Source organism: Antrostomus carolinensis, unplaced genomic scaffold, assembly GCF_000700745.2.
Source record: "Antrostomus carolinensis isolate BGI_N321 unplaced genomic scaffold, ASM70074v2 scaffold13937, whole genome shotgun sequence".
Taxonomy (NCBI): domain Eukaryota; kingdom Metazoa; phylum Chordata; class Aves; order Caprimulgiformes; family Caprimulgidae; genus Antrostomus; species Antrostomus carolinensis.
The window spans coordinates 50,950-72,947 of NW_010328140.1; the positions used below are offsets into that span (position 1 = coordinate 50,950).

At 42.8% G+C, this 21,998-nt stretch overlaps 1 protein-coding gene across 1 annotated transcript in view; it reads right to left on the minus strand.

Annotated features, from left to right (window-relative positions):
- Positions 1-21,998, minus strand: part of VIT (vitrin) — a 37,295-nt gene that overhangs the window by 9,844 nt on the left and 5,453 nt on the right. Inside the window, exons 5-12 of the mRNA XM_010172148.1 lie at positions 17,888-17,965; positions 16,033-16,113; positions 13,393-13,596; positions 12,719-12,769; positions 7,758-7,796; positions 7,607-7,663; positions 6,928-6,990; positions 2,564-2,611 (exon numbers count right to left, since the gene is read on the minus strand). Coding sequence (XP_010170450.1) covers positions 2,564-2,611; positions 6,928-6,990; positions 7,607-7,663; positions 7,758-7,796; positions 12,719-12,769; positions 13,393-13,596; positions 16,033-16,113; positions 17,888-17,965 — 621 coding nt within the window. The remainder of the gene's footprint in view (positions 1-2,563; positions 2,612-6,927; positions 6,991-7,606; positions 7,664-7,757; positions 7,797-12,718; positions 12,770-13,392; positions 13,597-16,032; positions 16,114-17,887; positions 17,966-21,998) is intronic.

Here is a 21,998-nt window from a genome sequence, read left to right on the forward strand (position 1 = left end):
GCTGCAGGACAGCACTTTGAAGGAAGTGGTCACAGGGCCAAGTGTTTCTTGCAAGCTGAGGTTGGGCTGTGCACCTCGTGTCTGGAGACTCTGCTACTCCATCAGCAGCCACAGCCTCTCAAACCCAGGAGAGAAAAAGCTCTCCAGTATGATTCTTTGCCCTTGCTTTGCCTGTGTGTAGATGCCTGCAGACACAGTCCCACGGACGATTCTAGGTGGTGCCAACCAGCCCCACTGCCCAAAGGCAGAGCCTTCCTCTCTCCAGGCACCCTCCTGCCTGCTCCTGCCCTGCCACTGACCCCTGTGCCTGCCTGGCATCAGTGTGATGCAAGGAGAAGGGGGAAAGGGTGCAGTTAAACTGAGGAGAAAGAAAAAGGTTAATGATAGATTGGACCAGCTCCCTGATGCAGCTCACCCTGTGGCCACGCAGGTGCCTGGGCAGAGGGTGGCTGGGAGGCAAGATGGCTCTCTCTGCCAGCAGCTCTGGCTTACAGTGGGCTTATCTGATCCAGAAATTAGGGGTGACATGAGAGAGACAGACAGACAGACAAAAGAAGCAATGACTTACACCTGTACGTAGCCTCTCTTTGTCAACCACATGGGTGAGAATGATTGTGGTTTTTTCTTCAAAACCTCCTGACTGTGTATGTTCCAGCACAGGCTTTAATTACATGGGCACACAACAGTTCCTCAGTAAGAGACCAAAGCTATGCTTCATCACGCAGCCTGTGCACCGCATACCTCACATGTGCCAGCTTGGTTTCCCATATGTGCAGTTCCCCCCACTTCCCTTACTTGCAGAACAGAAAGGAGGTGGATTTAACACTGTAGCAAAATTAGATATTAGTATGTGCCATTCATTTTAGCAACTAAATTGTATAGGGAAGCTAATTAATGGTTACCTGCCTCATGCATTTTTCTGCATCCAATACAACCCGTATTCCTTACCCAGGCATACAGCTGACATTAGCTTTGTCGGTATGGAAAACCCAAGTGTAGGCGATGCAGAGCTTTTCATTTTTATTTGCCAGTGCAATTACCGGTTCTTGAAGGTTGTGGGTCAGCTGGCTGATTTGTGCTTAGTGTAACAATAAGGTCACCCACCGAATAATCTTCCCCAAGTAATTGGGGAGGTGGTCAGTCTCTATGGGCCTCCCTGTTCTGCCAGTCCAATTTAATGTTGTTATTGCCATGGGAATTTCAACTTGCTGCATGGGCAGTCTACTCCATGCTAATTAAAGTTCCCTTCACCGATTGTCACAGCTGTCCATGCTGATTAAACTTTCCATTCATTTAAGTAAGACAGCAGTGACTGCATCTATGCCAGAAACCATTCCTTTGAAGTGACAATCTGAATTCATCAGACTTTATCACACTAGTCTACGCAGGCACTTCTGTTGCTGAGAAACTTATTAATACAACATCCCTCCCCCCCATGCCCAACCCCTCATAGCATTTAATGCAATCTGTCATTTCCTGCTTCAAAATAGCCCTCTGTGCCCCTGCCTCTAGTGCTGTAGCTTTTTCTGAATAAGCACACTGATGGCTGAAGCTACAGAGAATAGAAATCCTTCCTCTCTCTGGCTCAGACTGCTGCTGCTGGCAAAGGGAGATCTGTTCATGTTTGAGACGATGCAAGTTGTGACTCAACAGCCACCACTGCTGACACTGGGTTTGCAAGCTAATGCATGTGGGCTATGCTGCTTGTCACAGCCAGTGGAAGGGTTAGTCACGCCTCAGATTTGAAGTAAGCAGCATTCAAGGGAATGGTCTTTACAAGGGCCACCAGCACAGCCCTCTCCAGCAACAAAACTGGTGATGGAAAAGATATCTTATACTGGATGGTACATCTCTATGTACACTGTCATGAATTGGCCTGTAGTTTCTGTAGTCTGCTTTGAATGTTCCCAAGGAAAGGGATCCCTTAAATATTGAACACACAGAATCTGCAGTTGGTAACTGCCCCGATTAAGGATTGTGCAAGTCTTGGTGGTCTTGCTACTTGAGCCTGCTACAAATGTAGGAGTTTTTTTTCCCCTCACTCACCAGTAATCATAAAAATGTTGTCATCTCCATATTGACAGTTTTTTAAGGCTAAAATGTCAAGAAATATCAATGATGCTCATTATTCTTTATGCTCTGCTTAAACCCTCCTTTTCTTATCTGAATGTCTTTCCTAAGTACATTGACATCAGAATAATCTGTCATCTTCTTCACTGATTGCAGCTCTAGACTGCGATCCCAACTGTGGCATTCCCCAAATAACTTCTTATTTACAAATGGATTTCAGTAGCTAGAACCCCTTTCCTGCAGTGTAGCTGACAACTCTTTCCAGAACTCATCTGTTCTGCTCCTGTTTTAGGCAGGAACTCGCAACTGATGCAAGCATAGAAATTTTCACTACTAAGATGTAAACTATGTCCCTCATTTGTAATTTTAAATACCGTACTCCTTAAAATGAGATTGTTATCAGCAGTGTCATGGACCTGATGAAAAGAGTTAGCTTTTGCCATGTGTGATGGAAACCAATTATTCCCAGAATAAGTTATATTTTAAAATTTACCTGTGTCAAAAAGGCTCAATCCAGGTTTCCATGAGTCTGTTTCCATTGCTTTCACCCATGAAAGAGAAGAAAAATTATTACTGAAAATAATGGAATTACTAGAGGTTACAAAGCTCTGCCCCAGTTTAGAAAGGTCAGTTCATACAGTGAATTGTCATTAACAACTAGGACCTAAGGAACTCGGTAAACCTAGAAACCTTTATGTCCTCATTTCAAAACATATTTAGGAACTTTGTATCACTGCCTCCAGAACCCTAATCTTTTTATGATTTTAAGTATGCCTCTTTAGATCTGTTTTGGTCTTGTTCCTCTAAATTGCATTGATACTGAGGCAAGTATACTGACTTCAGTATGCTGTTGCTTGGCTTAGATCACTTTCCACTCAGAACCTGCAAGCGCCTCTCATCTATGAATTTTTCTATCCCCTCAATGCATCCAAACAAATATGACGTCTACATTTTGCTTGCAAACTCTCAGGCATGGAAAAATTCATCAAAATTGCTACTTTCATAAATAAACCCCAAAGTGTCTTTGTTTCTGGAGCCTGCTGAAGAGTTTTCCCAAAAAGTGATGTTTTACTCTGGGTCACAGCCAGATGAAAGCCCTTGCAGCCGACAAGAACAGTCCCAAGGAGCACTGGTGAGATCATTCACCCCTGACAGTCCACCTCCAGGTTTGTTCAGAGTGGTTTACAAAGACTCAGACCCATTGAATCCATACTGCCTCCTGTCCCTGAGTTTCCCTACCCAGGCTGGCAGCTGGTGTGCTCTTGGCTAGAGTCAGCGGGTGGACCACAATGTAGGTTTGGAAAAAGTCATGGGCTTGCCAGTGTCCTCCAGCCTAATGAGGGGACTGACCTTGCCCTTAGGTTGCCATCCCAAGGAGAAGTTAGAGACTTCTTACATGAGACAGATGGCTGATTAAGGTGTGTGGTCTCCCTTAGAGTAGGAGGAACCCCATCATGTTTCATTGCTAAGGTGATTTTTCCAGGCATCTTTCCCTCCTTACACTGAGCACTACTTAAACACCTTATGAAGAATCTAAACACTGAGGAAAGCAAAGGGCTGATAAGTCAGTCATGATACACACAGAAATTTTGCTGTGATTTTGCTTAGGAGAAGTAGGCTGAAGGAAGGGCAGGGCTGGGTTAGGGAAGGAAACAGGAGGAAAGACAGGAGGAATATTCTTAGTTTATCATCCACCTGGATAGGGTAGATTTGCCAGAATTTTGTACATCCCTCAGCAGACTCATGAGGAAACAGCAGCAACTGAAGCTAGGGGTGCTGGTTGCAGAGCAGAAGGAGCCTATCCATAGAGAAGACCCAGTGCTTATTTGTTATTAGAGTGAACAACATGTCTCCTGAATGCTGTCTCTGAGAACAACAGATTTCGGTGAAACCAGCTTGTGAGTAGATAATCTCAAAAGGTGTGCTTCACTGTCCCAGGGTGGAGAAGTGTCCAGTGACTGAGAAAAGAAAAGATTCGTATGAAGCTACTTTTCTGCCTGACCAGGTGAAAAAAAAAAACAGCAAAAGAGCAAATCATGAAGAAGACCCCACAATTCTTGAGTCCTCTGTGCAAATATGCTACTGTGTGAGTTGCAGTGGAACCAGCTGTGGAGCTACACAAAGATCTGCCCAACTTTTCTCTTCTTTGTAAGCTGAAGGACACAATGGAATGCGCCTGTCCCATGTATCACAGGTTTGCTTCTGCTGCCAGCTCATTGCTGGGGACTATACTCAGAGCACAGACTCCTCTAACTTCTCTGACTGCTTAAGCTCAAAAAAGACAGACAGATACTGGAAAAGGAAAAGATTGTTTTTTGTCCATAGGAGCAATGATGAAGATTTTCCTAGATTCACTTTTCTCAAGAATTACTCAGATAACTGCAGGTGCCCTAGTCTGTCCAAATCCCTGTGGGTGAGAGCTGTCTATTGCTTCTTTGAACAGTTGTTTCATGGCTTACACCCTTTTAAAAATTTCTGTGGTGAAAAAGCCCCTCTGTTTTCCTCCTTAATGAAGAAAAACACTAGATAAGTGCCAAGGATTTTGGGTAGTTGGCTGCAAATATGCCGAATATACAGCTGAGTGACCCGTAACAGGCAAAAGCTCTATTTCTTGCATGTAGTCCTAGACACATAATGAAGAAAGCTCTCAGTGAAATGTGTATTTGAAAGGGGAATGATTATTCTTATGAGTATGAAGGGCTCTTCCCCCCCCACTTGATGGTGCCCATAAAAATCAAGGGTTGATTTCTAAAATACTGTAAGACTGGACTTTAAAAAAACCCAAGACACCACCAGCACACCTCTTTAGTATGATTGTTTTGAAAAAAAATCAGGACTAAGTGAGTATGGAATTTCAAGAGAGTTAAATGATAAGAGCTTGGAAGAGTTGGGACCTTCCGAAGAAGGTACAGCAAGAAGCTTCACAGGCAACCGGTGTGTCAGGGTGAGTGTTTTCCCAGCACACCTTTTGCTAACCTGAGCCAATGAGAGGAAGTTCCTCAACAGCCCATCCAAACCCACACAACTGATTGCTGTTGTCTGCAGAGCAGCGTGTGCATGCTTCATAGGATCAAGAAAAACAAGTGTCCTTTCCAAGAAAGCAAGCAGTTTTTCAGGAATTTCCCTTTGATCGTTAGAAAAATTGGCTGCTTGGAAGCAAGACATCCAAGCTGCCAAAACATGGGCTGAAAGAAAGATCAGGACTCATTGGGAATATGACAAGTATGTGTTTGTGGGGTTTTTTTCTTTCTTGTTCTGTGATGAAGAAAACAGAATAATTCATGATGGGAAATTTGTGCTTTGTAATCACCTTTGGGTTTACCTTAAGGTGCCTTAAGCAATCAGGCGGGGTCAAAATCTGACTTTGATTTAAACCCAACTCAGCACTATGTTTCCCTGCTTCTCTATCAAAGATTCAGCTAGCCTGAGGATTAGCCAGCACATCCTTTGGTCCAGATGTTAGGGCTCTTCCCATTTCAGCCCCGCCAGGAAGGCAGGTCTGCCACCCCAGGCTATCTCCACCCTATATGTGGTGTCACATAATTAGTGCATTGCCACAATCAGCATGTTTACAGGCAGCATATTTACTCTGCTGTTCAGTCCAGGAAAATATTGCCCCTCTAAAGGTGGGCACTGGATTTTGACAAAGGCAAAGGGAACAAGAAATGTGAAATTAGTAAAAAAGAAATGTCTATGACACCAGTATGAGCAAAAGTACAAGAAAGACAAACACTGATGTAAACCAGAGGAAAGAGGAGGAGACTGAAACGAGGAGGAGACTGAAACAAGGAGGAGAGGCAGAAAAATGAGGGAACAGAATAAATCTTAGGAGGAGGAGAAGTGTATCCATTCTAAATATGCTGCAACAAGGTCAACTACAAATTGTAATTTTTATGGGGAGATTGCTGGGTAAACTTACTTGGCCAGTATTATCCAGCAAGTCCTACTGCATAATAACACCCTCTAACCCCAATGTCAATGACCACTTTGTTCTCTCCTGTTGCAATACACCTCCTGTGCTTCCCAAACCTAAGCAAAGCTCTCAGGGCCCTGATCTTGACCTTGCCGGTCTGGTGTCCTGCCTCAGTTATCAGACCTGCCTCATCGATGGGGACTTGGCCGGCAGCCTGGGCTGTCGGCTGGCCCTGGGTATCACCACCACACCCACTCTGTTCTTCTTGCTGGGGCTCTGTGGTTCTGGTGCTTGTTGGTGAGATGCAGCTACGCCTACCTTGCTGCCACCCCAGCTCTCATTCCTCACCGTGCTCTGGCTACTCCCAGACAAAATCTGTCTCTGAGGACCTTTGCTGTCCCACCAAGGGAGAGCTAGTGTTTCCATGTGCACTGAGCAGTCTGGAGCCCTGCAAAGTTGTTGGTGGCCTTGCTGAGCACTGGCTGATGGAGCTGCTTGCTGGTGAAGGATGGTGAATTGCAGAGCCAGGGGGGAAGGAAAGTACAGGTGATGTTTCTACCCTCAGTATTAAAGGCAACCTCTATGGTCGCAATCAGCCTGGAGGCTCCTTGGAACACCAGGGACAGAAGATTTAGCTCTATTGCAGACCTGATAGGCTTCACAGAGCTGTTTTTTGTTCTTTGTTTGGACTAACAAATAAGGAAAATTACAATCACTACAGTAGATGTTGATTCCCACGGCCTGAAATAACAGCTCGCCAGTGACCATGCTGTCCTTTGCCTTTTGCATTCAGGAAGCTGCTAGTTGGCACTCAGTGTGTGAGGCTTGCCCTGGTCCTCCTCCAGGACACAGGAAATCAATCTGCAGTAGTGCTTGAGGGTTAATTTGGGGTTGCTAAAACTATGAAAGAGAGCAGAAAATCTGCTACTATCAATCTTGCTCACCCAGGTGGGCTGGAGAGCCGGCAGCCCTCCAGAAGGCAGCAACAGGCTCTTGGCGCTGAATACCTGTGTGATCCGACAAAGAGGCGAGAGGTTAGATGCCAGTGGGCCAGGAGAGAGAAGCATGGTTGCAAGGGATAAGGTGGCCCCAAACTGTCTTTCTGCACGTTTTCAAAATAAATGGGAAAGGAAGATAGGAACTATATATTAAAAAAAAAAAAAAAAAAAAAGCTGAAAGAGGCTGGCAAAAGCAGAAGAGTTTAAATGTTAGTAGGTGCTGCACAGTGCAGCTATTCACAGAACAACTGGTAGTGGATCCTGAAATGCTGATGATGTTTAGGGCCTGGAAACTGAAAACACATCTCCTCTCAGACTCAGGCCTTCATCCCCCAAACTTACACAGACACAAAACTCCCCTCTCATTTTACAAAAGCAAATTTTATAAAAGACCTTTATAAATGGTTTTAGAATACTATTTTGAGAAAATTCTAAGTTTAATTATTCCTGTTTCATTTTTTTTTCCTGAAAGTTACACAATAAGCAGTGTGATATCTGCTCTCACTGCATTCTGCTACTGACATGGTTAAGAGCAAAAAATTGCATATTACTGCATGACTCAGTAGATGTGAGTGGTGGAACTAGCTACGGGGAGGAATTAGAGGAAGGATTGTAAAGCCTTTACCTGTATTGGGTCGTAAAATATTCCTGTTACTTGTAGAGGTGGAAGTGCCCCTGAATGCTTTGAAAATATTATATTGGTTAGTACATGGAACTTAAACACAAGGTTTTCTAGTATTTTAGCAATACAAATCTACTCGTTATTTAAGACATACCTGTATTCTGTCCTCTTCCTTGTGCAGCTTGAACCTGTCCTAAGTAGACATCAAAATGGATAAGTGTGATTTATACCATGTTTGGTTCAGGATTACTGCTACCTGTCTTTTTCAGAGAGTATCATTTTATAACTACCAGAGTTAATGCTTCATATTTAGAGAGTTTTCATTAATATACTTCTTCAGTTGCCAACTATGTATTTTGAGCCTGCTTAAAAAAAGATTGCCTTGCTCTGTCTGTCATAGATTATCCTAGTTAACATTCCCTTCAGTTATGAATATTACTCGTACAAGTCTCTGATCTGCATTTAAAAAGTTTGTAGTTACTGCTGTGATTTGCTTTCCCTTTTAACTTTTCTTCTCTCGCTCACACTAGTTATCTATGTTTATCTCTATTTTAGTGCCATCCAGTTGTGCTGGTTTCGTGAGGAAGGTTAAAAAAAGCCCCCCCAAAACGCCCCAGACGAGATACTACCCTTTCTTCAGAGAGTGAGTGGATACAAACAAGCAGGCAGACTGTAAATAATGAGACAATGACAAAAATAATGTGGGAGAACTCATGTGTCTGAAATGTCTTCACCACTGTCTACACAAAAGGTGATTGAGTTATTAAATTCCCATTGTTCAAAAATACTAAAGGTGCAAAGCATTTACAGATGAAAACCACATCTTTAATCATGCCTTTCATTTCATTAATTATTCTTAAGAAGCTTGCTGACAAACTTATCCTATAACAAGCCTTTATTCATTAGTTTTCCCAGAAAGATTAATTCCAAAGCCTGGTGAAATGAGTGGGAATGTTCTAGCTGACTCCTGTGAACACTGGACAGAGGCCCATGAAATATTTTTATCAATAAGATACCATAAATGAGACCTTTTTGAATGGTTGTCTCAGAAAACAGGAATTACTGCTTCTTGGGAATTTGATACTACAAAATTAGGTGACAGCAAATAGCTTGTGTTTGACCCAAACTCGAACCTTCACAGGCCACTGGAAGCCCTTTGATGGAATTTCTAGGAGCTGTCCTGAGAGACCTTGTAAACTCCAGATGCCAAAGAGATCCTGTTTAAGGAAATAACAGGCTCATCTGCCAAAACTGACAAGGCTTTTAAACTCTGTAAGTTTGTAGCTCTGGCTCCAGATGGACCGCATCTAACTCAGGCTGAGTCTTCAGGCTGCAGAGGGAAAAGTCTGCCCGTGCAGCAGCGCTGTATGGGGTTTTGCAGGGCATGCTTTTAGCGCAGCAGATCGGTACGTGCCAAATAGGTGGAAGAAAATTAACTCTGAGCCTGAGAGCTTGCCTTGTTTTGGGTTTGCCACAACTGAGCCCAAATGTATATATAACGCTCTTTACAAGGTCAGTAGGAACAAAGTACAAGAGGGTAAGAGAGAGATTAGCTTGGTATCAGAAGTATTTTATACCAATTTTAAAATAAATTAACCCTACCCTCCACACCTCTGTTACCAATGTGGATTTCTCTCTGTGCTCCTTTTGACTGTGCTGGGCCTTGGGGCTGTTCCCTCTTGCTTTAGCTCCCAAAGGCCTATTACCACTGTCCCTGCAGTAAGCTGGTATCTGCCGTGCTTTTGCTGACAGGGGCAAACATGATGGTGGTAGAGGGGGAAAGGTTGGAACTGTACTTTCATGGTCTGCAAGGTTTGTTCTTCCTTCAAATCTGAGATAGCAGCAAACCTGTGGCATGTGAATGTGTGTTCATTAAAGCAGAGCTCTGTGCAAGCTGGAGGATGAGACAGGACTAGGAGAAGTCTGTAACAAACTGGGGATAGACAGTCACCTGTTGAATTCCAAGAACTGGGTCAGAAATGAAAACAGTGGAGTAGAGAAATGTTGATTGGGAGCAAGTCCTGTGGTAAGCAGGGAGGCATAGAGGTGGTAAAGGATAGGGACAGCAGAAAGAAATGCAATTTGGAGAGGACCTTGCAAATGATGGGAACTGGTTCTAGAAGGCAAGCAGCTACTCCGTGCATAGAACATGCCTTGCTTTCTGCAGCTTGGTCAGGACCTTTGATGGGCTAAGTAGTCAGGGTTAACTTTGGGGGGAAAGGCAGCATCCAAAAATAAATGCCAGCTGTTCTTCCTAGCACCAAGATAGAGCCCTTAGCCAGTGCTTCCTGAAGGTATGAGCCTTGGTGGTCTGGCGCTGCTGGAGAAGAGCTTTCTCTAGAACTTACACTACTGTTGTGTCCCTAGTCATTTTTGGGGTTTTGTTTTTTTTTTTTGTCTTTTTAAAAATTATTTTTTACTACTAAATTGAGTTGCAGCTGGGGGTGAAAGCAGTGTAGTGTACAGTGGTGGGCAGCGCCCAGCTTAGAGTCCCTGTCTGAAAAGAGATGCAACCATTGAACTGAGCTGGGTACAGAGTGCAGGGCAGCGCCTTGCCTCAGGATGCCCAGGCACTCACTGCCTGATGCTTGGTTGCCAGCACTGAGGATCATGACATGGCTTATGGCTCCAGTCTTCACTGGAACACTGAATTTATTCCCAATCCTCAGATAGGGCCCAAGCAGCTATGCAAGAAAGGATTGCTTGAAAAAGGATGGGAGAGGGCAAGTGAGTTCATGGCCCCTGGGAGTGTGCTTGGTTAACTGCTGTTGGACAGAGGCAGAAGCCATAATTGTACCAGAGCGTGGCTGAACTTAAAGTTGTCCCCAGATCAGGAGAGAGTTTGTATCCACTTTCAAAGCCCACTGCCATTGCTGCTCCCCCCTCAGGATTGTCCTTTACCACATAACTGCATTGGTGAACTGCTGCACTTGCTAGTAGGGCGGAAAGGAATAAGCTGTCAAATGTCATGCTAGTCTCATCAGTGGTTTTTCATTTAGCAGCTTTGCCACATCAAGTCTTTAAAGCAGGGGTCCTGCAATGGAGCAGAGTCTCAGATATTTTTTTCTCATTTCTGTATCTTTGACAAACAGAAGATAAAGTGGAAAGAACAGCAAGAGCTAGAATGGAGGAGTTTTGCCCCGGCTGTAGTATTCTAATCTACAAGTCCTGCTTTTCTTTTGCCACTGTGAACTTTTGCCAGTACCAGTGGCTGGAGTTGGAAATTTTGGAGCTAACAGCAACCATGGCCATTCTTATTCTGACTGTCCTCTATTTTGAGGCTATTTAAGGTGTCTTTTGCAGGCAAACCCCCAATGCACTGTGAAAGGTAGATCTGTGAGTGCGTGTGAGCCAAGATGGACAGGAGAAAGTGTTTGCTTCTGTCAGGTCAAGCCAAACTCTGGTTAAGGCTGAAGGCATTATCAGGTTCTCTGGCCTGAATAATAGCAGTGAGTCCTAAAGGCTTCTCAGACAGAGAAAACTGATGATAAACTGTTTTGTGTATGGTCATAGCTTCAAAACTGTATTTATACTTACTGTTTGGGTTTGGTTTTTTTTAACCAGTTCTTCTCTTTTAGAATCAAGAAGTGATCAGGAGAATTCAAGAAGCCAGATACTGAGTATGGACATGCTAGACATGGTCCTAGAAGTGAAGTCTGTGAAATCAGAAGTAGGTTTCCACCACTCCTCCAGCTCACAAGAACCTGTTCCTAAGACTGATCACTTTAATCTTTTGGGAGGTAATTTATGTTTAGAACTTCAGTAAAGAAAATTGTGAAGAAATACAGACCTGAATTGCAATGAAGTGACCATTGGAAGACTTGAATAAGTGAGTCCTTTTTTATTTTTATTGTTTTCATTTTTTTGACTAAAGATTTGGTCTTACTAAAGACAAATATAACCTTCCCACCGATTTCAGTGTTGCCAGGATTTCTCGACATGCATCTCTGACTGGGGAACCTCAGATAGGGTTTCCTAATTGCTAATAAAGACAATAATGGCCTCTTCTGTGCTCAGGCATAGAATGCCCATATTTTCTGTGGGCATAGGAAATAGAAAAGAAAGCAGCAAGCAGGACCAGGTTTACAGGCACATCAGGTACCGAATGATGCAGATTTCTACTAAATTTAAATCCCTTTGAATTGCGTTGGCACTTCTGTAAATCCTACCATACACATACCTGCACATCTGACTCCGTAAGATTAACCCCTCCAGCCTCTGTCCTTATTCTGGGCTCACAGCTAAATTTGACTTAATGATGCTTTCCCTAAAAACTTGAATTGCCCAAAAGATGCCTGCCTTGCTATGTGTTCAACTCTGAATTTCTTGGCAGCTAGGACAGCTGCAGTTACATATGTGAGAGCAAAGCCGATCTCAAAGGGCTCAGAAATAATGACAGAGCATAAAACCTAATGATGGCCCAGCTGCCTTTTCACTCAAAAGCAGTCATATCTCCATGCTCAAAAACTTGCAATCAGTTGAAAATATTCTCCTTTACTTGACTGCACAGCTGAGCAATTACATATTGTGTGGGAAAACATCTCTAAATACTTGCATTGCAGGCTGCAGACTGGAATAGGAGTTGGCTTCTGGACTGAGATGCAGAGCTCTGACCAGCCTCCACTCTGCTGTCAATAACACAAGTGGCATGCCAGGAATAACATCCAGGCTCAGAACCACAGCCTGAGATTTTCAAAAGAGCATTGGTTTAACATAAGTTGGTATTTCAGAGCTCTCAGCCCGAAGTTTAGATGGGTATGCAGCCCTCTGCATCATGTATCTTACAACTAAATCAAGTCTCCCTTTGAGAGAGTAAGGCAGAATGAAACAGTGGGAAAATACAATTTAAACAGCACAAGCTCTGTCTCAAGTATTGCAAAACCCAGAATTTGTCAAGGCTGAAATGCACAGATATTCACTGGAAAGGCAGAAAGGCTTCCCCAGAGCTGTTGGTGATCAGCGTCTCTGACATTCAGGCCAAGTGTCTGTTTTTTAGTTTAAATCCAGACTTGGATTCAGTAATTGAGCTTGCTGAGGCTTGAAAAGTTATTGAATCACTGCTACCTTAAAATACACTGTACTGCATGCCTCGTGGCACATCTTCACCATACTTACTTGATGCTGCAGCTACCACAGATGAGTATGCTGGGTGGACACTGCTAGAACCTAAAAATAAGAGATTTTAAATTTCAGCTGTTAAAACAAAAACCCCAATGTTAATGAATAAGAATAAATGGAGGAGGAAAGATTAAGGAAAACCAGGTGCAAAACTAATATGAGAATTCCTTCACAATGTTTTATAAAAATATATATATTACAACTTTCATTTATTGAAAGTTATCACAAAATCATAAAGTTAGTTTTGACCTATTTCTGGAACTCTCAGTCCAGAAACATGAATCAAAGGACTATTTGTTCTATTTGTATACCTGCAAATCATGACAGCATTTGGGAATGGAGAGTTTACTCCCACATGCATCAGTTTATATGCCAGTATATTATATGTAAATATAAAGACTAGCTATAAATTTACTGCAGATAAACTGTCATCTCAGAATCTACACACATTTGTTCTTATGTGAGACACACTAATTTTCTATGTACCTCGAAGACAACTCTGACTCCAGCTGCTGGAATTAATTTTTTAATCCACTCCTAATGTTTCTACATTGAATTACTGAATTCGTGATCCACTAAATCATGGTATATTCAGTTGCACGTCTCGTTCCTTGAATTTTAGGAAAGCTGTAGGTCAGGAGGCAAACAATTCAAACATCCATGCTACTGACCTATATCTCTGACCCTATGCAGTCCGGGTCGAGTCTTGGCTGCAGCTGCAACTGTTGTGGTTCTGGTTGTTGTAGGTGTTGTGGTTGGCTTTGGTGTTGTGGAAGGATCTGTCGTCGTGGTCGTTGGAGTAGGGGTTGTGGTGGCCATTTGTGTAGCTGGTGTCAGTACCAAGGACATCTGATACTCCTTGCGGACTGCATCCCCTGTAAGAACATTGACACGATCACTGCGGCTGGATGTGTGACATGCATAGAAGCATCATTAATAGTGCTCAGTGTTTAAGGTGATCCAGACACTGGTGTTCTCCTCAGGATGTCTGCAAGCATCCTCACCTGTGGAGCCATTAGTACTGCTGTTGCTGTGTGGATGTGTAGCACATGTGCCTGTGTGGTACAATATCACACCGTTCTCCAGAGGGTGCTGACAAAAGCCTGTTGTAGCCTTAGTGTTTCCTCTACACTTTCTCTACTTTGGTCAGGAACACCTACCAACCTGACAGATGTCTCAGGCCTACGAAATGGCTCAATCAGCCAGCTGCAGTTTCCAGTTTGCCATCATCTTTTCTCAGTGTAATTAAGCAGTTAGAAAGTCTATAGAAATGGAAATCAAGTGACGACTGGAAATAAAAGGTGGCCATTCTAAGTCACAGACCAGAATAAAATATGTGTTGCCCACCAGGCACTGAAATGCTTTTGGCAGAAAGACAACTTACAGGTAATGGTGTTTCAGGGAGCAGGTCAGAACCTGAGAAGGGAGTGTTAGGTCTTTGGCTGAGGAGAGCCAGGGAGAGTACCACCTGAGAGGTGACAATTTCATCTAACTTTCACTCATCTCACAGTTGCTACTACTTTTAAAATGTATCATTCGTTGTGAGAACAGTGACAATTCTAGCTGCAAAATTTGCATCCTAAATATCCTTATATGAGGCCTTTAACACGCTTACAGCTCTTTCAAGTCATCATCTTGAAAAAGAGCCTTCACTGTTATCTTCATCTATCTACAAATAACTGCCCTAAAATACATTCCATGTTCACCTCAGTCTTGTTCCTCTTCTCCCTGCCCATAGCCCTGGGGATGGCCTGACAGACTGTGTACACTGAAAGGGAATGTTGTGCGGTTTGTTCATTGCTGCAAAGCACAAGCTTGTATTTTATTGCTGGATGTTCTCCTTTTGGAAAGCATCATCATGAAACTGTCTACTGGATTAATTACCACCTAATGCGCGCCAGTGGAAAACTCAGATCTCAGACAGTTTTAATGGGATAATGCTGAAAGGGAGCTCAGAAGAAAACCAAAACAACTCAGCTGAAAAATTCAGTATGAATGGCTCTCTTTGGGCTGAATGGTGCCCTGCTCCACGCTGCTGCACTAAAAGAAAGAAGGCAGAGGGTACAGTGATTCTTCCCCTGCGATCTGGTGCTGCAGGGGTGGGGAGCAGACACATCGGCTGGCTTTATACCCCAGGCTGCAAGGAGCAAGGAAGCTGGGAGCTAACAGTATTAGCAGAAAACTGAAGGGAGCAGCATAGTACGAGCAAAGCAAAGATGTTGTCTTGGTGCATATTGTCTGGGTTTCTGTGGAGACTTTTACACAAGATGAGAGCTCTTGAGGGCTAGCTGTGCCCAATGCTCCTCCAATGCTCCTCCACCCTGCCCCTCCTCCTCCTGTGGGCAGGGTGCCCATCACCCTCACAGCATCTTCAAATGGCTTGCAGGGCACATACCCTGCATAGGAAATTGCCAGGAGCCTTAACGCAGGCTTTTGAAGTTCACAGCACCTGAACTCACCCAAAACACAGAAATTAATCTGAGAGGGTGCCTCCTCTTCTCTGAACGGTCACATGTCCTTCAAGCATTGTCGCAGGCACATACATAATGGGGCTGGTTCAGTGGGAAAAAGGCTATAGAGAGGAGGTTGGATGGGGGGGAGGGTAAAGCTGTGTGTGTTACCTATGTCAAACTGCTTCCTATAAGCATCTGCAGGCAGTTTAGACTGGGAGGGGTACTGTAGAAGAGCACCGAGATCCTCAATGGTGCTGCTATGTCTGGGATAGATTTTCTTCATAGTAACTAGCATGGGGCTATGTTTTTTGATTTGTGCCGAAAACAGTGTTGATAATGCAGAGATGTTTTGGTTATTGCTGAGCAGCGCTTACACAGAGTCAAGGACTTTTCTGCTTCTCACACCACCACACCAGCGAGGAGCCTGGGGGTGCACAAGGGATCGGGAGGGGACACAGCTGGGATAGCTGACCCCAACTGACCACAGGGATATTCCATACTGTATGACATCACATTTAGCAATACAGAGCTGGGGAAAGAAGAAGGAAGGGGGGAACTTTTGGAGTGATGGCATTTGTCTTCCGAAGCAACCATTACATGTGATGGAGCCCTGCATTCCTGGAGATGGCTGAACATCTGCCTGTGGATGGGAAGTAGTGAATGAATTCCTTGTTTTGCTTTGCTTGTGTGCACGGCTTTTGCTTTACCTGTTAAAATGGCTTTATCTCTCTCAACCCACAAGTTTTCTCACTTTTACCTTCAGATTCTCTCCCCCATCCCACCAAGGGAGGGGAGTGAGCAAGTGGCTGTGTGGTGTTTAATTTCCAGCTGTGGTTAAATCACAACACCAACCCATACCTTGTTCCGATGCTTTTTCTGAAGTGTTAGCGGTATCTGCACTCTTTGTAACTTTCAGGTCTTGCTCTGGCTTTTTAGGCTCTGAAGGAAAATTAAGCACATTAGGAAATGTGGCTCTGGAAGAAAAGAATTTTATACATAGAGATTATCAGTTCCCAAAGGAAGGCATCCCATTACCTGGCATTAGGTAGGTCAGTCAGTCTAATCAGATCTTTCTCATCATGTGAGAAAAAGTGATGGCTGGGTGCCTCTAGAGAGTAGTCACCCCATATTTTTTGGTTCCAAATTTAGGCATTTTTACTGCCCAAAAGCTCCTGCCAATGTCAATAGAGTTTCTGAAGTGAGCAATAAATATGGCTCTTTAGCATTAATAAACCAATACTCAGAAGATTAATGCATCATGTTGTTATTTTTTCCTCTGAGTAGCAGAGTGTCCTGAGAATCGGGGTCATGGTGTGTGTAGGGTGTTTGGGGAACACTAGCTACACATGCAATATTTTGGTCACTAATTCACATTCAGATATAGTTCTTTCTTGCCTGACAGTGTCAGATCATCATGGGGCCAAATCCCAAATGCTGTGAAAGGGCTTAGAAGGAAAAGGGAAATTTTTTTTTGGTCCTTTTTTTTCTTCTAGGACCCAAAGAATGTGAAATATTTATTACAGTTTATTTACTGCTAGTGTGCAAAAGAATCTGCCTCTGCTTTTATGTCTAACTGAGTACTGAAAGATTTTAGTCTTCTGTATTTTTCTCTTCTCTAGCTGTTTTGGCTGCATTGACCTATTTGACAAATTACTCCAGTGTTAATGGTTTCCTAAAAAACTGTATTATTTTTTTAAAACAACAATTTTTGTTTGTTTTTACCAGCTGTGAATAGTTGCAATTTTGGGAAGGTTTTTCTTGCTGTGCCCAGGATTTGGGAAGCACTGCAACCACCATGACAGCATTTAAAGAAATGTCAGGCATCATGAATCTCCAGCGTCCCTGGGATAAGGACCAAAATTGCATTTCTGACAGCTGATCAGGTTTGAAGCAGGATTTTTCACTGATCTGGCAGCAAGTGAGTATAATCCTCAAAGGACTGCCTTTACCTCCTACAGATTTAAGTATTGGATTTAAGTATAGAATAGAATCATAGAATCATAGTGGTTGGAAAAGACCTTTAGGATCACCGAGTCCAACCATTAACCTGTCACTACCAATCCCATCTCTAAACCAGGTCCCTAAGCACCTCATCTACCCATCTTCTAAATACCGCCAGGGATGGTGACTCAACCACTTCCCTGGGCAGCCTGTTCCAATGTTTGACTACACTTTCTGTGAGAAATTTTTCCTGATATCCCATCTAAACCTCCCCTGGTGCAGCTTGTAGCCATTTCCTCTTGTTCTGTCACCTGTTACCTGGGAGAAGATACCAACACCCACCTCTCCACAACCTCCCTTCAGGTAGTTGTAGAGAGTGAGAGTTGTAGAGGGTTGTATCCAGGTGCGCAATGTACTTTCTATAATTTAAGTCAGAAGAAAAAGGTTGCTTTTTTAAAATTAAGAAAGAAGTAGGAAATTCTCTATCACAAGATGTCACAGCATGACATTACACAGACTTTTACCTTAAGAACAAGCTGTTTCTAGCAGAGTACAGCTGAGATGCCTGGGCTTAGGTGGCAAGGTTAAGGAGGGCTGATGGGATAATTTTCATATGCTTAACATAAAAAAATACCATGAGGGATTTGGATGAGATACTAAGAGATGCATTAACTGCTGACTCTGAATAGTTATATGTTTGTATTACACAACTGAGAAGATACAACAGATAGTCATGAATGGATGCAAAGGAAAATCAGTCATAATGACTTACCCAATTTAACAGCTGTGCTTTTTGAAGAAGAATATTCGAGAGTTGATGGATATGTCACACCTTTTCTTGGCTTGCCCTCTACAAAAAAATCATTACACAGCATCACAAAATATTCAAAATTTTCTTGCAACAAAACATATGTGTTCAGGATCAGGCCCTGCTTCTTTACTGCCCAACCAATTTTATTGAAGATTTCTTTCATCTGATGGCAGAATCTCAAAACCGTGCCACTAAAAATAGCAATGCCTAAATCCACCATAATAAAAAAAAAAAAAGTTAGAAAGCATGAAAACACAGTCTTGGGAAGGATTTGAAGAGGTCAGTTAGTTCATTGCTTTGCTCTTAAATGGTGTTAAGCATAAGGGGACCATTCCTGAAGGACATCTGCATAACCTGTACTTAAACCCACAGCCTCCCTAGGCAGCCTTTTCCAGTGCCTGACTATGCAATTGAATTAGAAACCATGTTTGATGTGGGATTCATTTTGTCATGTACATGGCATTCTTCTCTGGCCTAACTTTTGCAACATGCCATTTCTGGCAACAGTTTTTTGCAATAATAACAGTGAGAGAAGGCAGTGCTTGTGTGTGGGAACATACGGTACCTATATTTAGATCTAAAATGAGGGTCCTATCTTAAAACAATGAAGTACATTTCCCAGTTAAGCTTTAAACCGCAAATATTTTTAGTGCCGCAGCAGATGCCATCTGTATCAGTACATGTGGCTGTGCAACTCTATCTTTTGGGGCAATTTTTGACCGCAGCAGATGCCATCTGTATCAGTACTGTGCAACTCTATCTTTTGGGGCAATTTTTGCATTTCCAAGGTATGTCTATATCATTGAATGACAAGTGTTTCAGAGAAGCCCAGTGTGGGGAGGACTACTCTGGCATCTAGGAGCTGGAAGCAACTTACCTGTGCAAGCTTGGACATGGTGGATATAGCACATCTGCCCCCCCACCCCTGCCAGTGACTCTCTACAAGACTTGTGTCATGTGTCTGAACCACCTCAGGTGAGACCTACCTCCACCTCTGGCAAAACCTGAGTCATGATGGCGATACTAGATTTGCTTTCCTTTATTCCCTCGATGGATTCTTTTACAAGTTACATACGGCACTGCGAGCATATCAGTTGTCATCTTGGGTGATTAATCCAAAGATCAACAGCACTGAATAGAATTAACTGCCACAGACTAAGCAACCGCTGGGAAATGGGGGCTATTTCTCCCATGATGGCACACAAGGAAGTGTATATGCAATAGCAACTGGTCCTCTATGTGCAGGGATGACCATGGAGCTGGAGAAGCATTGTCCTTTGTCCCTTTTCATGTCTCTGGCTCCTTTGTTTTACCCCTCTCTGAAATTTCAGATGTCATTAAAAAACCCCAGATGAAGCAGTTAGAGTTACTAATGAGGCAATGATGTAAGGAGCTATTCCGTTTCTCATTTACTATGGCATAAACTCAGAGCAGCTCCACTGAAGTCAACACAGATGTGCCAAAGACCAGAGCTGGCAAGTTAGCATGCAAGGACAAGCTGGAAAGAGCTTCCTCCTTGTCCTTGAGTCTCTTACAGAAGCTGGCCTAAGTGAAGGGCAGCAGGTTTTCACTTCCAGTTCTCCCCAAGCTAAAACCAGGATCAGGAGCCAAGCAGGATTAGGGAGCCTTTCTGCCAATTTGGTAAAAAGATGGAAAATTATAGGATTGCAGATGATTTCTAAATGCGTTTCTTTATCCCCAACAGAGGCACAGTTGTCAGGTAAGAGTGGTTGGTACACAGATGCCACAACAGCATAATAATCTGATCTTAATTTAGAATCTTTCTGTGCTAATCTGATTTTTAATGCAAACCTGAAGCCCACTACTGTACAAATAAATTAGCTGGTGTGGGGAGTCTGGCTGCTCCTGGACTCTGGGGTTTTTTGATCAACAGTAACTCGTATCCCATATGCAATCAAGAGGCAGGTCTGAGGCCTGACCTAAATGTGGCTCTGCATTCTGGAGCAATGTTAATATGTCTTTTCCACCGTCTGGAAAAAGTTGCATCTATGTCAGAGTTTGCTTACCTTCCTTAAAACTGGGTTTACATGTGGGCTGAAAACTTCAACTTCTGGCTGTTGAAGTACAAGCTATGGGGTGGTGGCTGCTCACCCTCTCACGGTTATTTGTGAGTAGTAAACCCAGAGGTTTAGGACTCTATTTTCTTAACCCACTAGCTGCAAAACTCCCACTAAACTGAATGGAGTCATTCAACTGAGTGCCAAGGCATGTCAGTGTTTGAAAGTGAATACCAGTGCATTTGCATACCTCCTGGTGTGCTGGTTGCTTTAATCCCAGAGGACAGACCTCATCCCTCTCTGCCCCTAAATCACGCCACTTCATTGCCTGGGTCCCATAGGATTCCTCCTCTGTGCTCTTTTGTGTGGATGCTCTTTCACAATTTAGACATCATGAACTCTTGGTGACAATATCCTAATGAGGAATAAACTGTTGGCATATTTCCAGAGTAGCATAGCACATACAGGTCTGTTCTGCTGAAAGGGAATTCAGCTGGAGAATAGGGGATTCAGTTCAAGCTCTAGAGCTGTCCTGAAATTAATGCCTTAGGTGATTTTGTATTTTTATTGGGAAATGTTTTATGCAGATCTGTCTTTTTACAACTCATAATTGTAAAAAACCAAACCCAACTCATCTCTTCTTGAGAGTCAGATCTGTCCGCAATCAGCCTTAGGCTGCTAAGATGAAAGCACAGCCTTCCTGAGGTTTTAGTCTTCTAAATTATTTCTCTCTAAAATTCTAAAATTTCCATATTTGCAGTAGGTATAGTGAGACTTTTCTTCCTATTTATATACAAAACATGATATGATACAAGTTATATGACATATTATGTTAGATTTATGCTTGAACTAGTTTATAAACTAAGGAGTTCTGCTGATATCAGTGAGAGCGCTCAGCATGCGTAAAATTAAGTGCATGAGGGACAAACCTCATCATCTCTACACATACCCAGATCTCTCATAATCTCTTCCTATCTGTCCTTGTAATTTTCTCTTGTATCTTCTTTTATAGTGTCTCATTAATTTAGAATAAAGATTTGTTACTATAAATCAAAGATTCCTACAGTTTTATGGGATAACAACTGAACAGCTGCTGAGGTGAAAAAGAAATCTTATTTCCCATTTATGAACTAGAATTACAATGTGCTGTTTGTTGGGGGAAAAAAACAGCAAAAAGTAGAAATAGCTGTTCAGCTATTCCAGGAAATTCCTACTCATCCAAAATAAATCCTTCTCATAATGTGGTGTACCCATGGCAGAATGCTGTATAAAAAGTGCATCCAAATATATTAATGCAAACTCCAGATGACAGTTCCTTTTGGTCAGTTTCTGAGACCTCCTTTGCTGTCCACAAATTTTCACATGAAAAGAACATTTCTTTGTTTTTAGTGGCTGTTCAGCTGCTTGAGCTGTTGATTTTTCCAAGAATGATGTAGTTAACTAACATCAATTCATTGTACTCACCCTAAATCTTCAAAAGTGTGGACCATCAAGAACTGACCCACTAGATGGATGCAGCAAGAAATTAGATTTAGAAATTGTATATAAAGCAAAGTAAATTAGACCCTACTTTCACATGGGTAGAATGAGTGCAAGTAGGATTAATATAATCTGAAGCTGGTGTAAAAGGGATCTAATTTACAAAAAAAATCTGTGAATTTTGTCAGTGAATGCAAGTGGGTTGTTGTATATACTATGGGGAGAAAAAAGACTAAGCATTAAATTAAGGTGGATTTCCTTGCACTGAGTAGATATCTAAACTGTTTGGCTAACAGAGGTGGGGAGAATTCGTAACATACTTGGGATGCACCAACAGAATTGCTTAATATAGGATTTAAATAAATACAGTATGGTTATATGTGGCTTGAGATGGGTTGACGGAAGTCAGAAGTTGCTTCAGAAGATGCGAACTCAGGTGCAGGCTGGGGATGCTTCAAATGGACAAAAAGCCCTTTAGTTCCCTTAGCAGCACTACTTATCAGGGTGGAGAGCAAGTGCAATAGCAAAACCTGCCCATCAGTACTGAGGCACAGATTTTGTACATCAACAGCAGG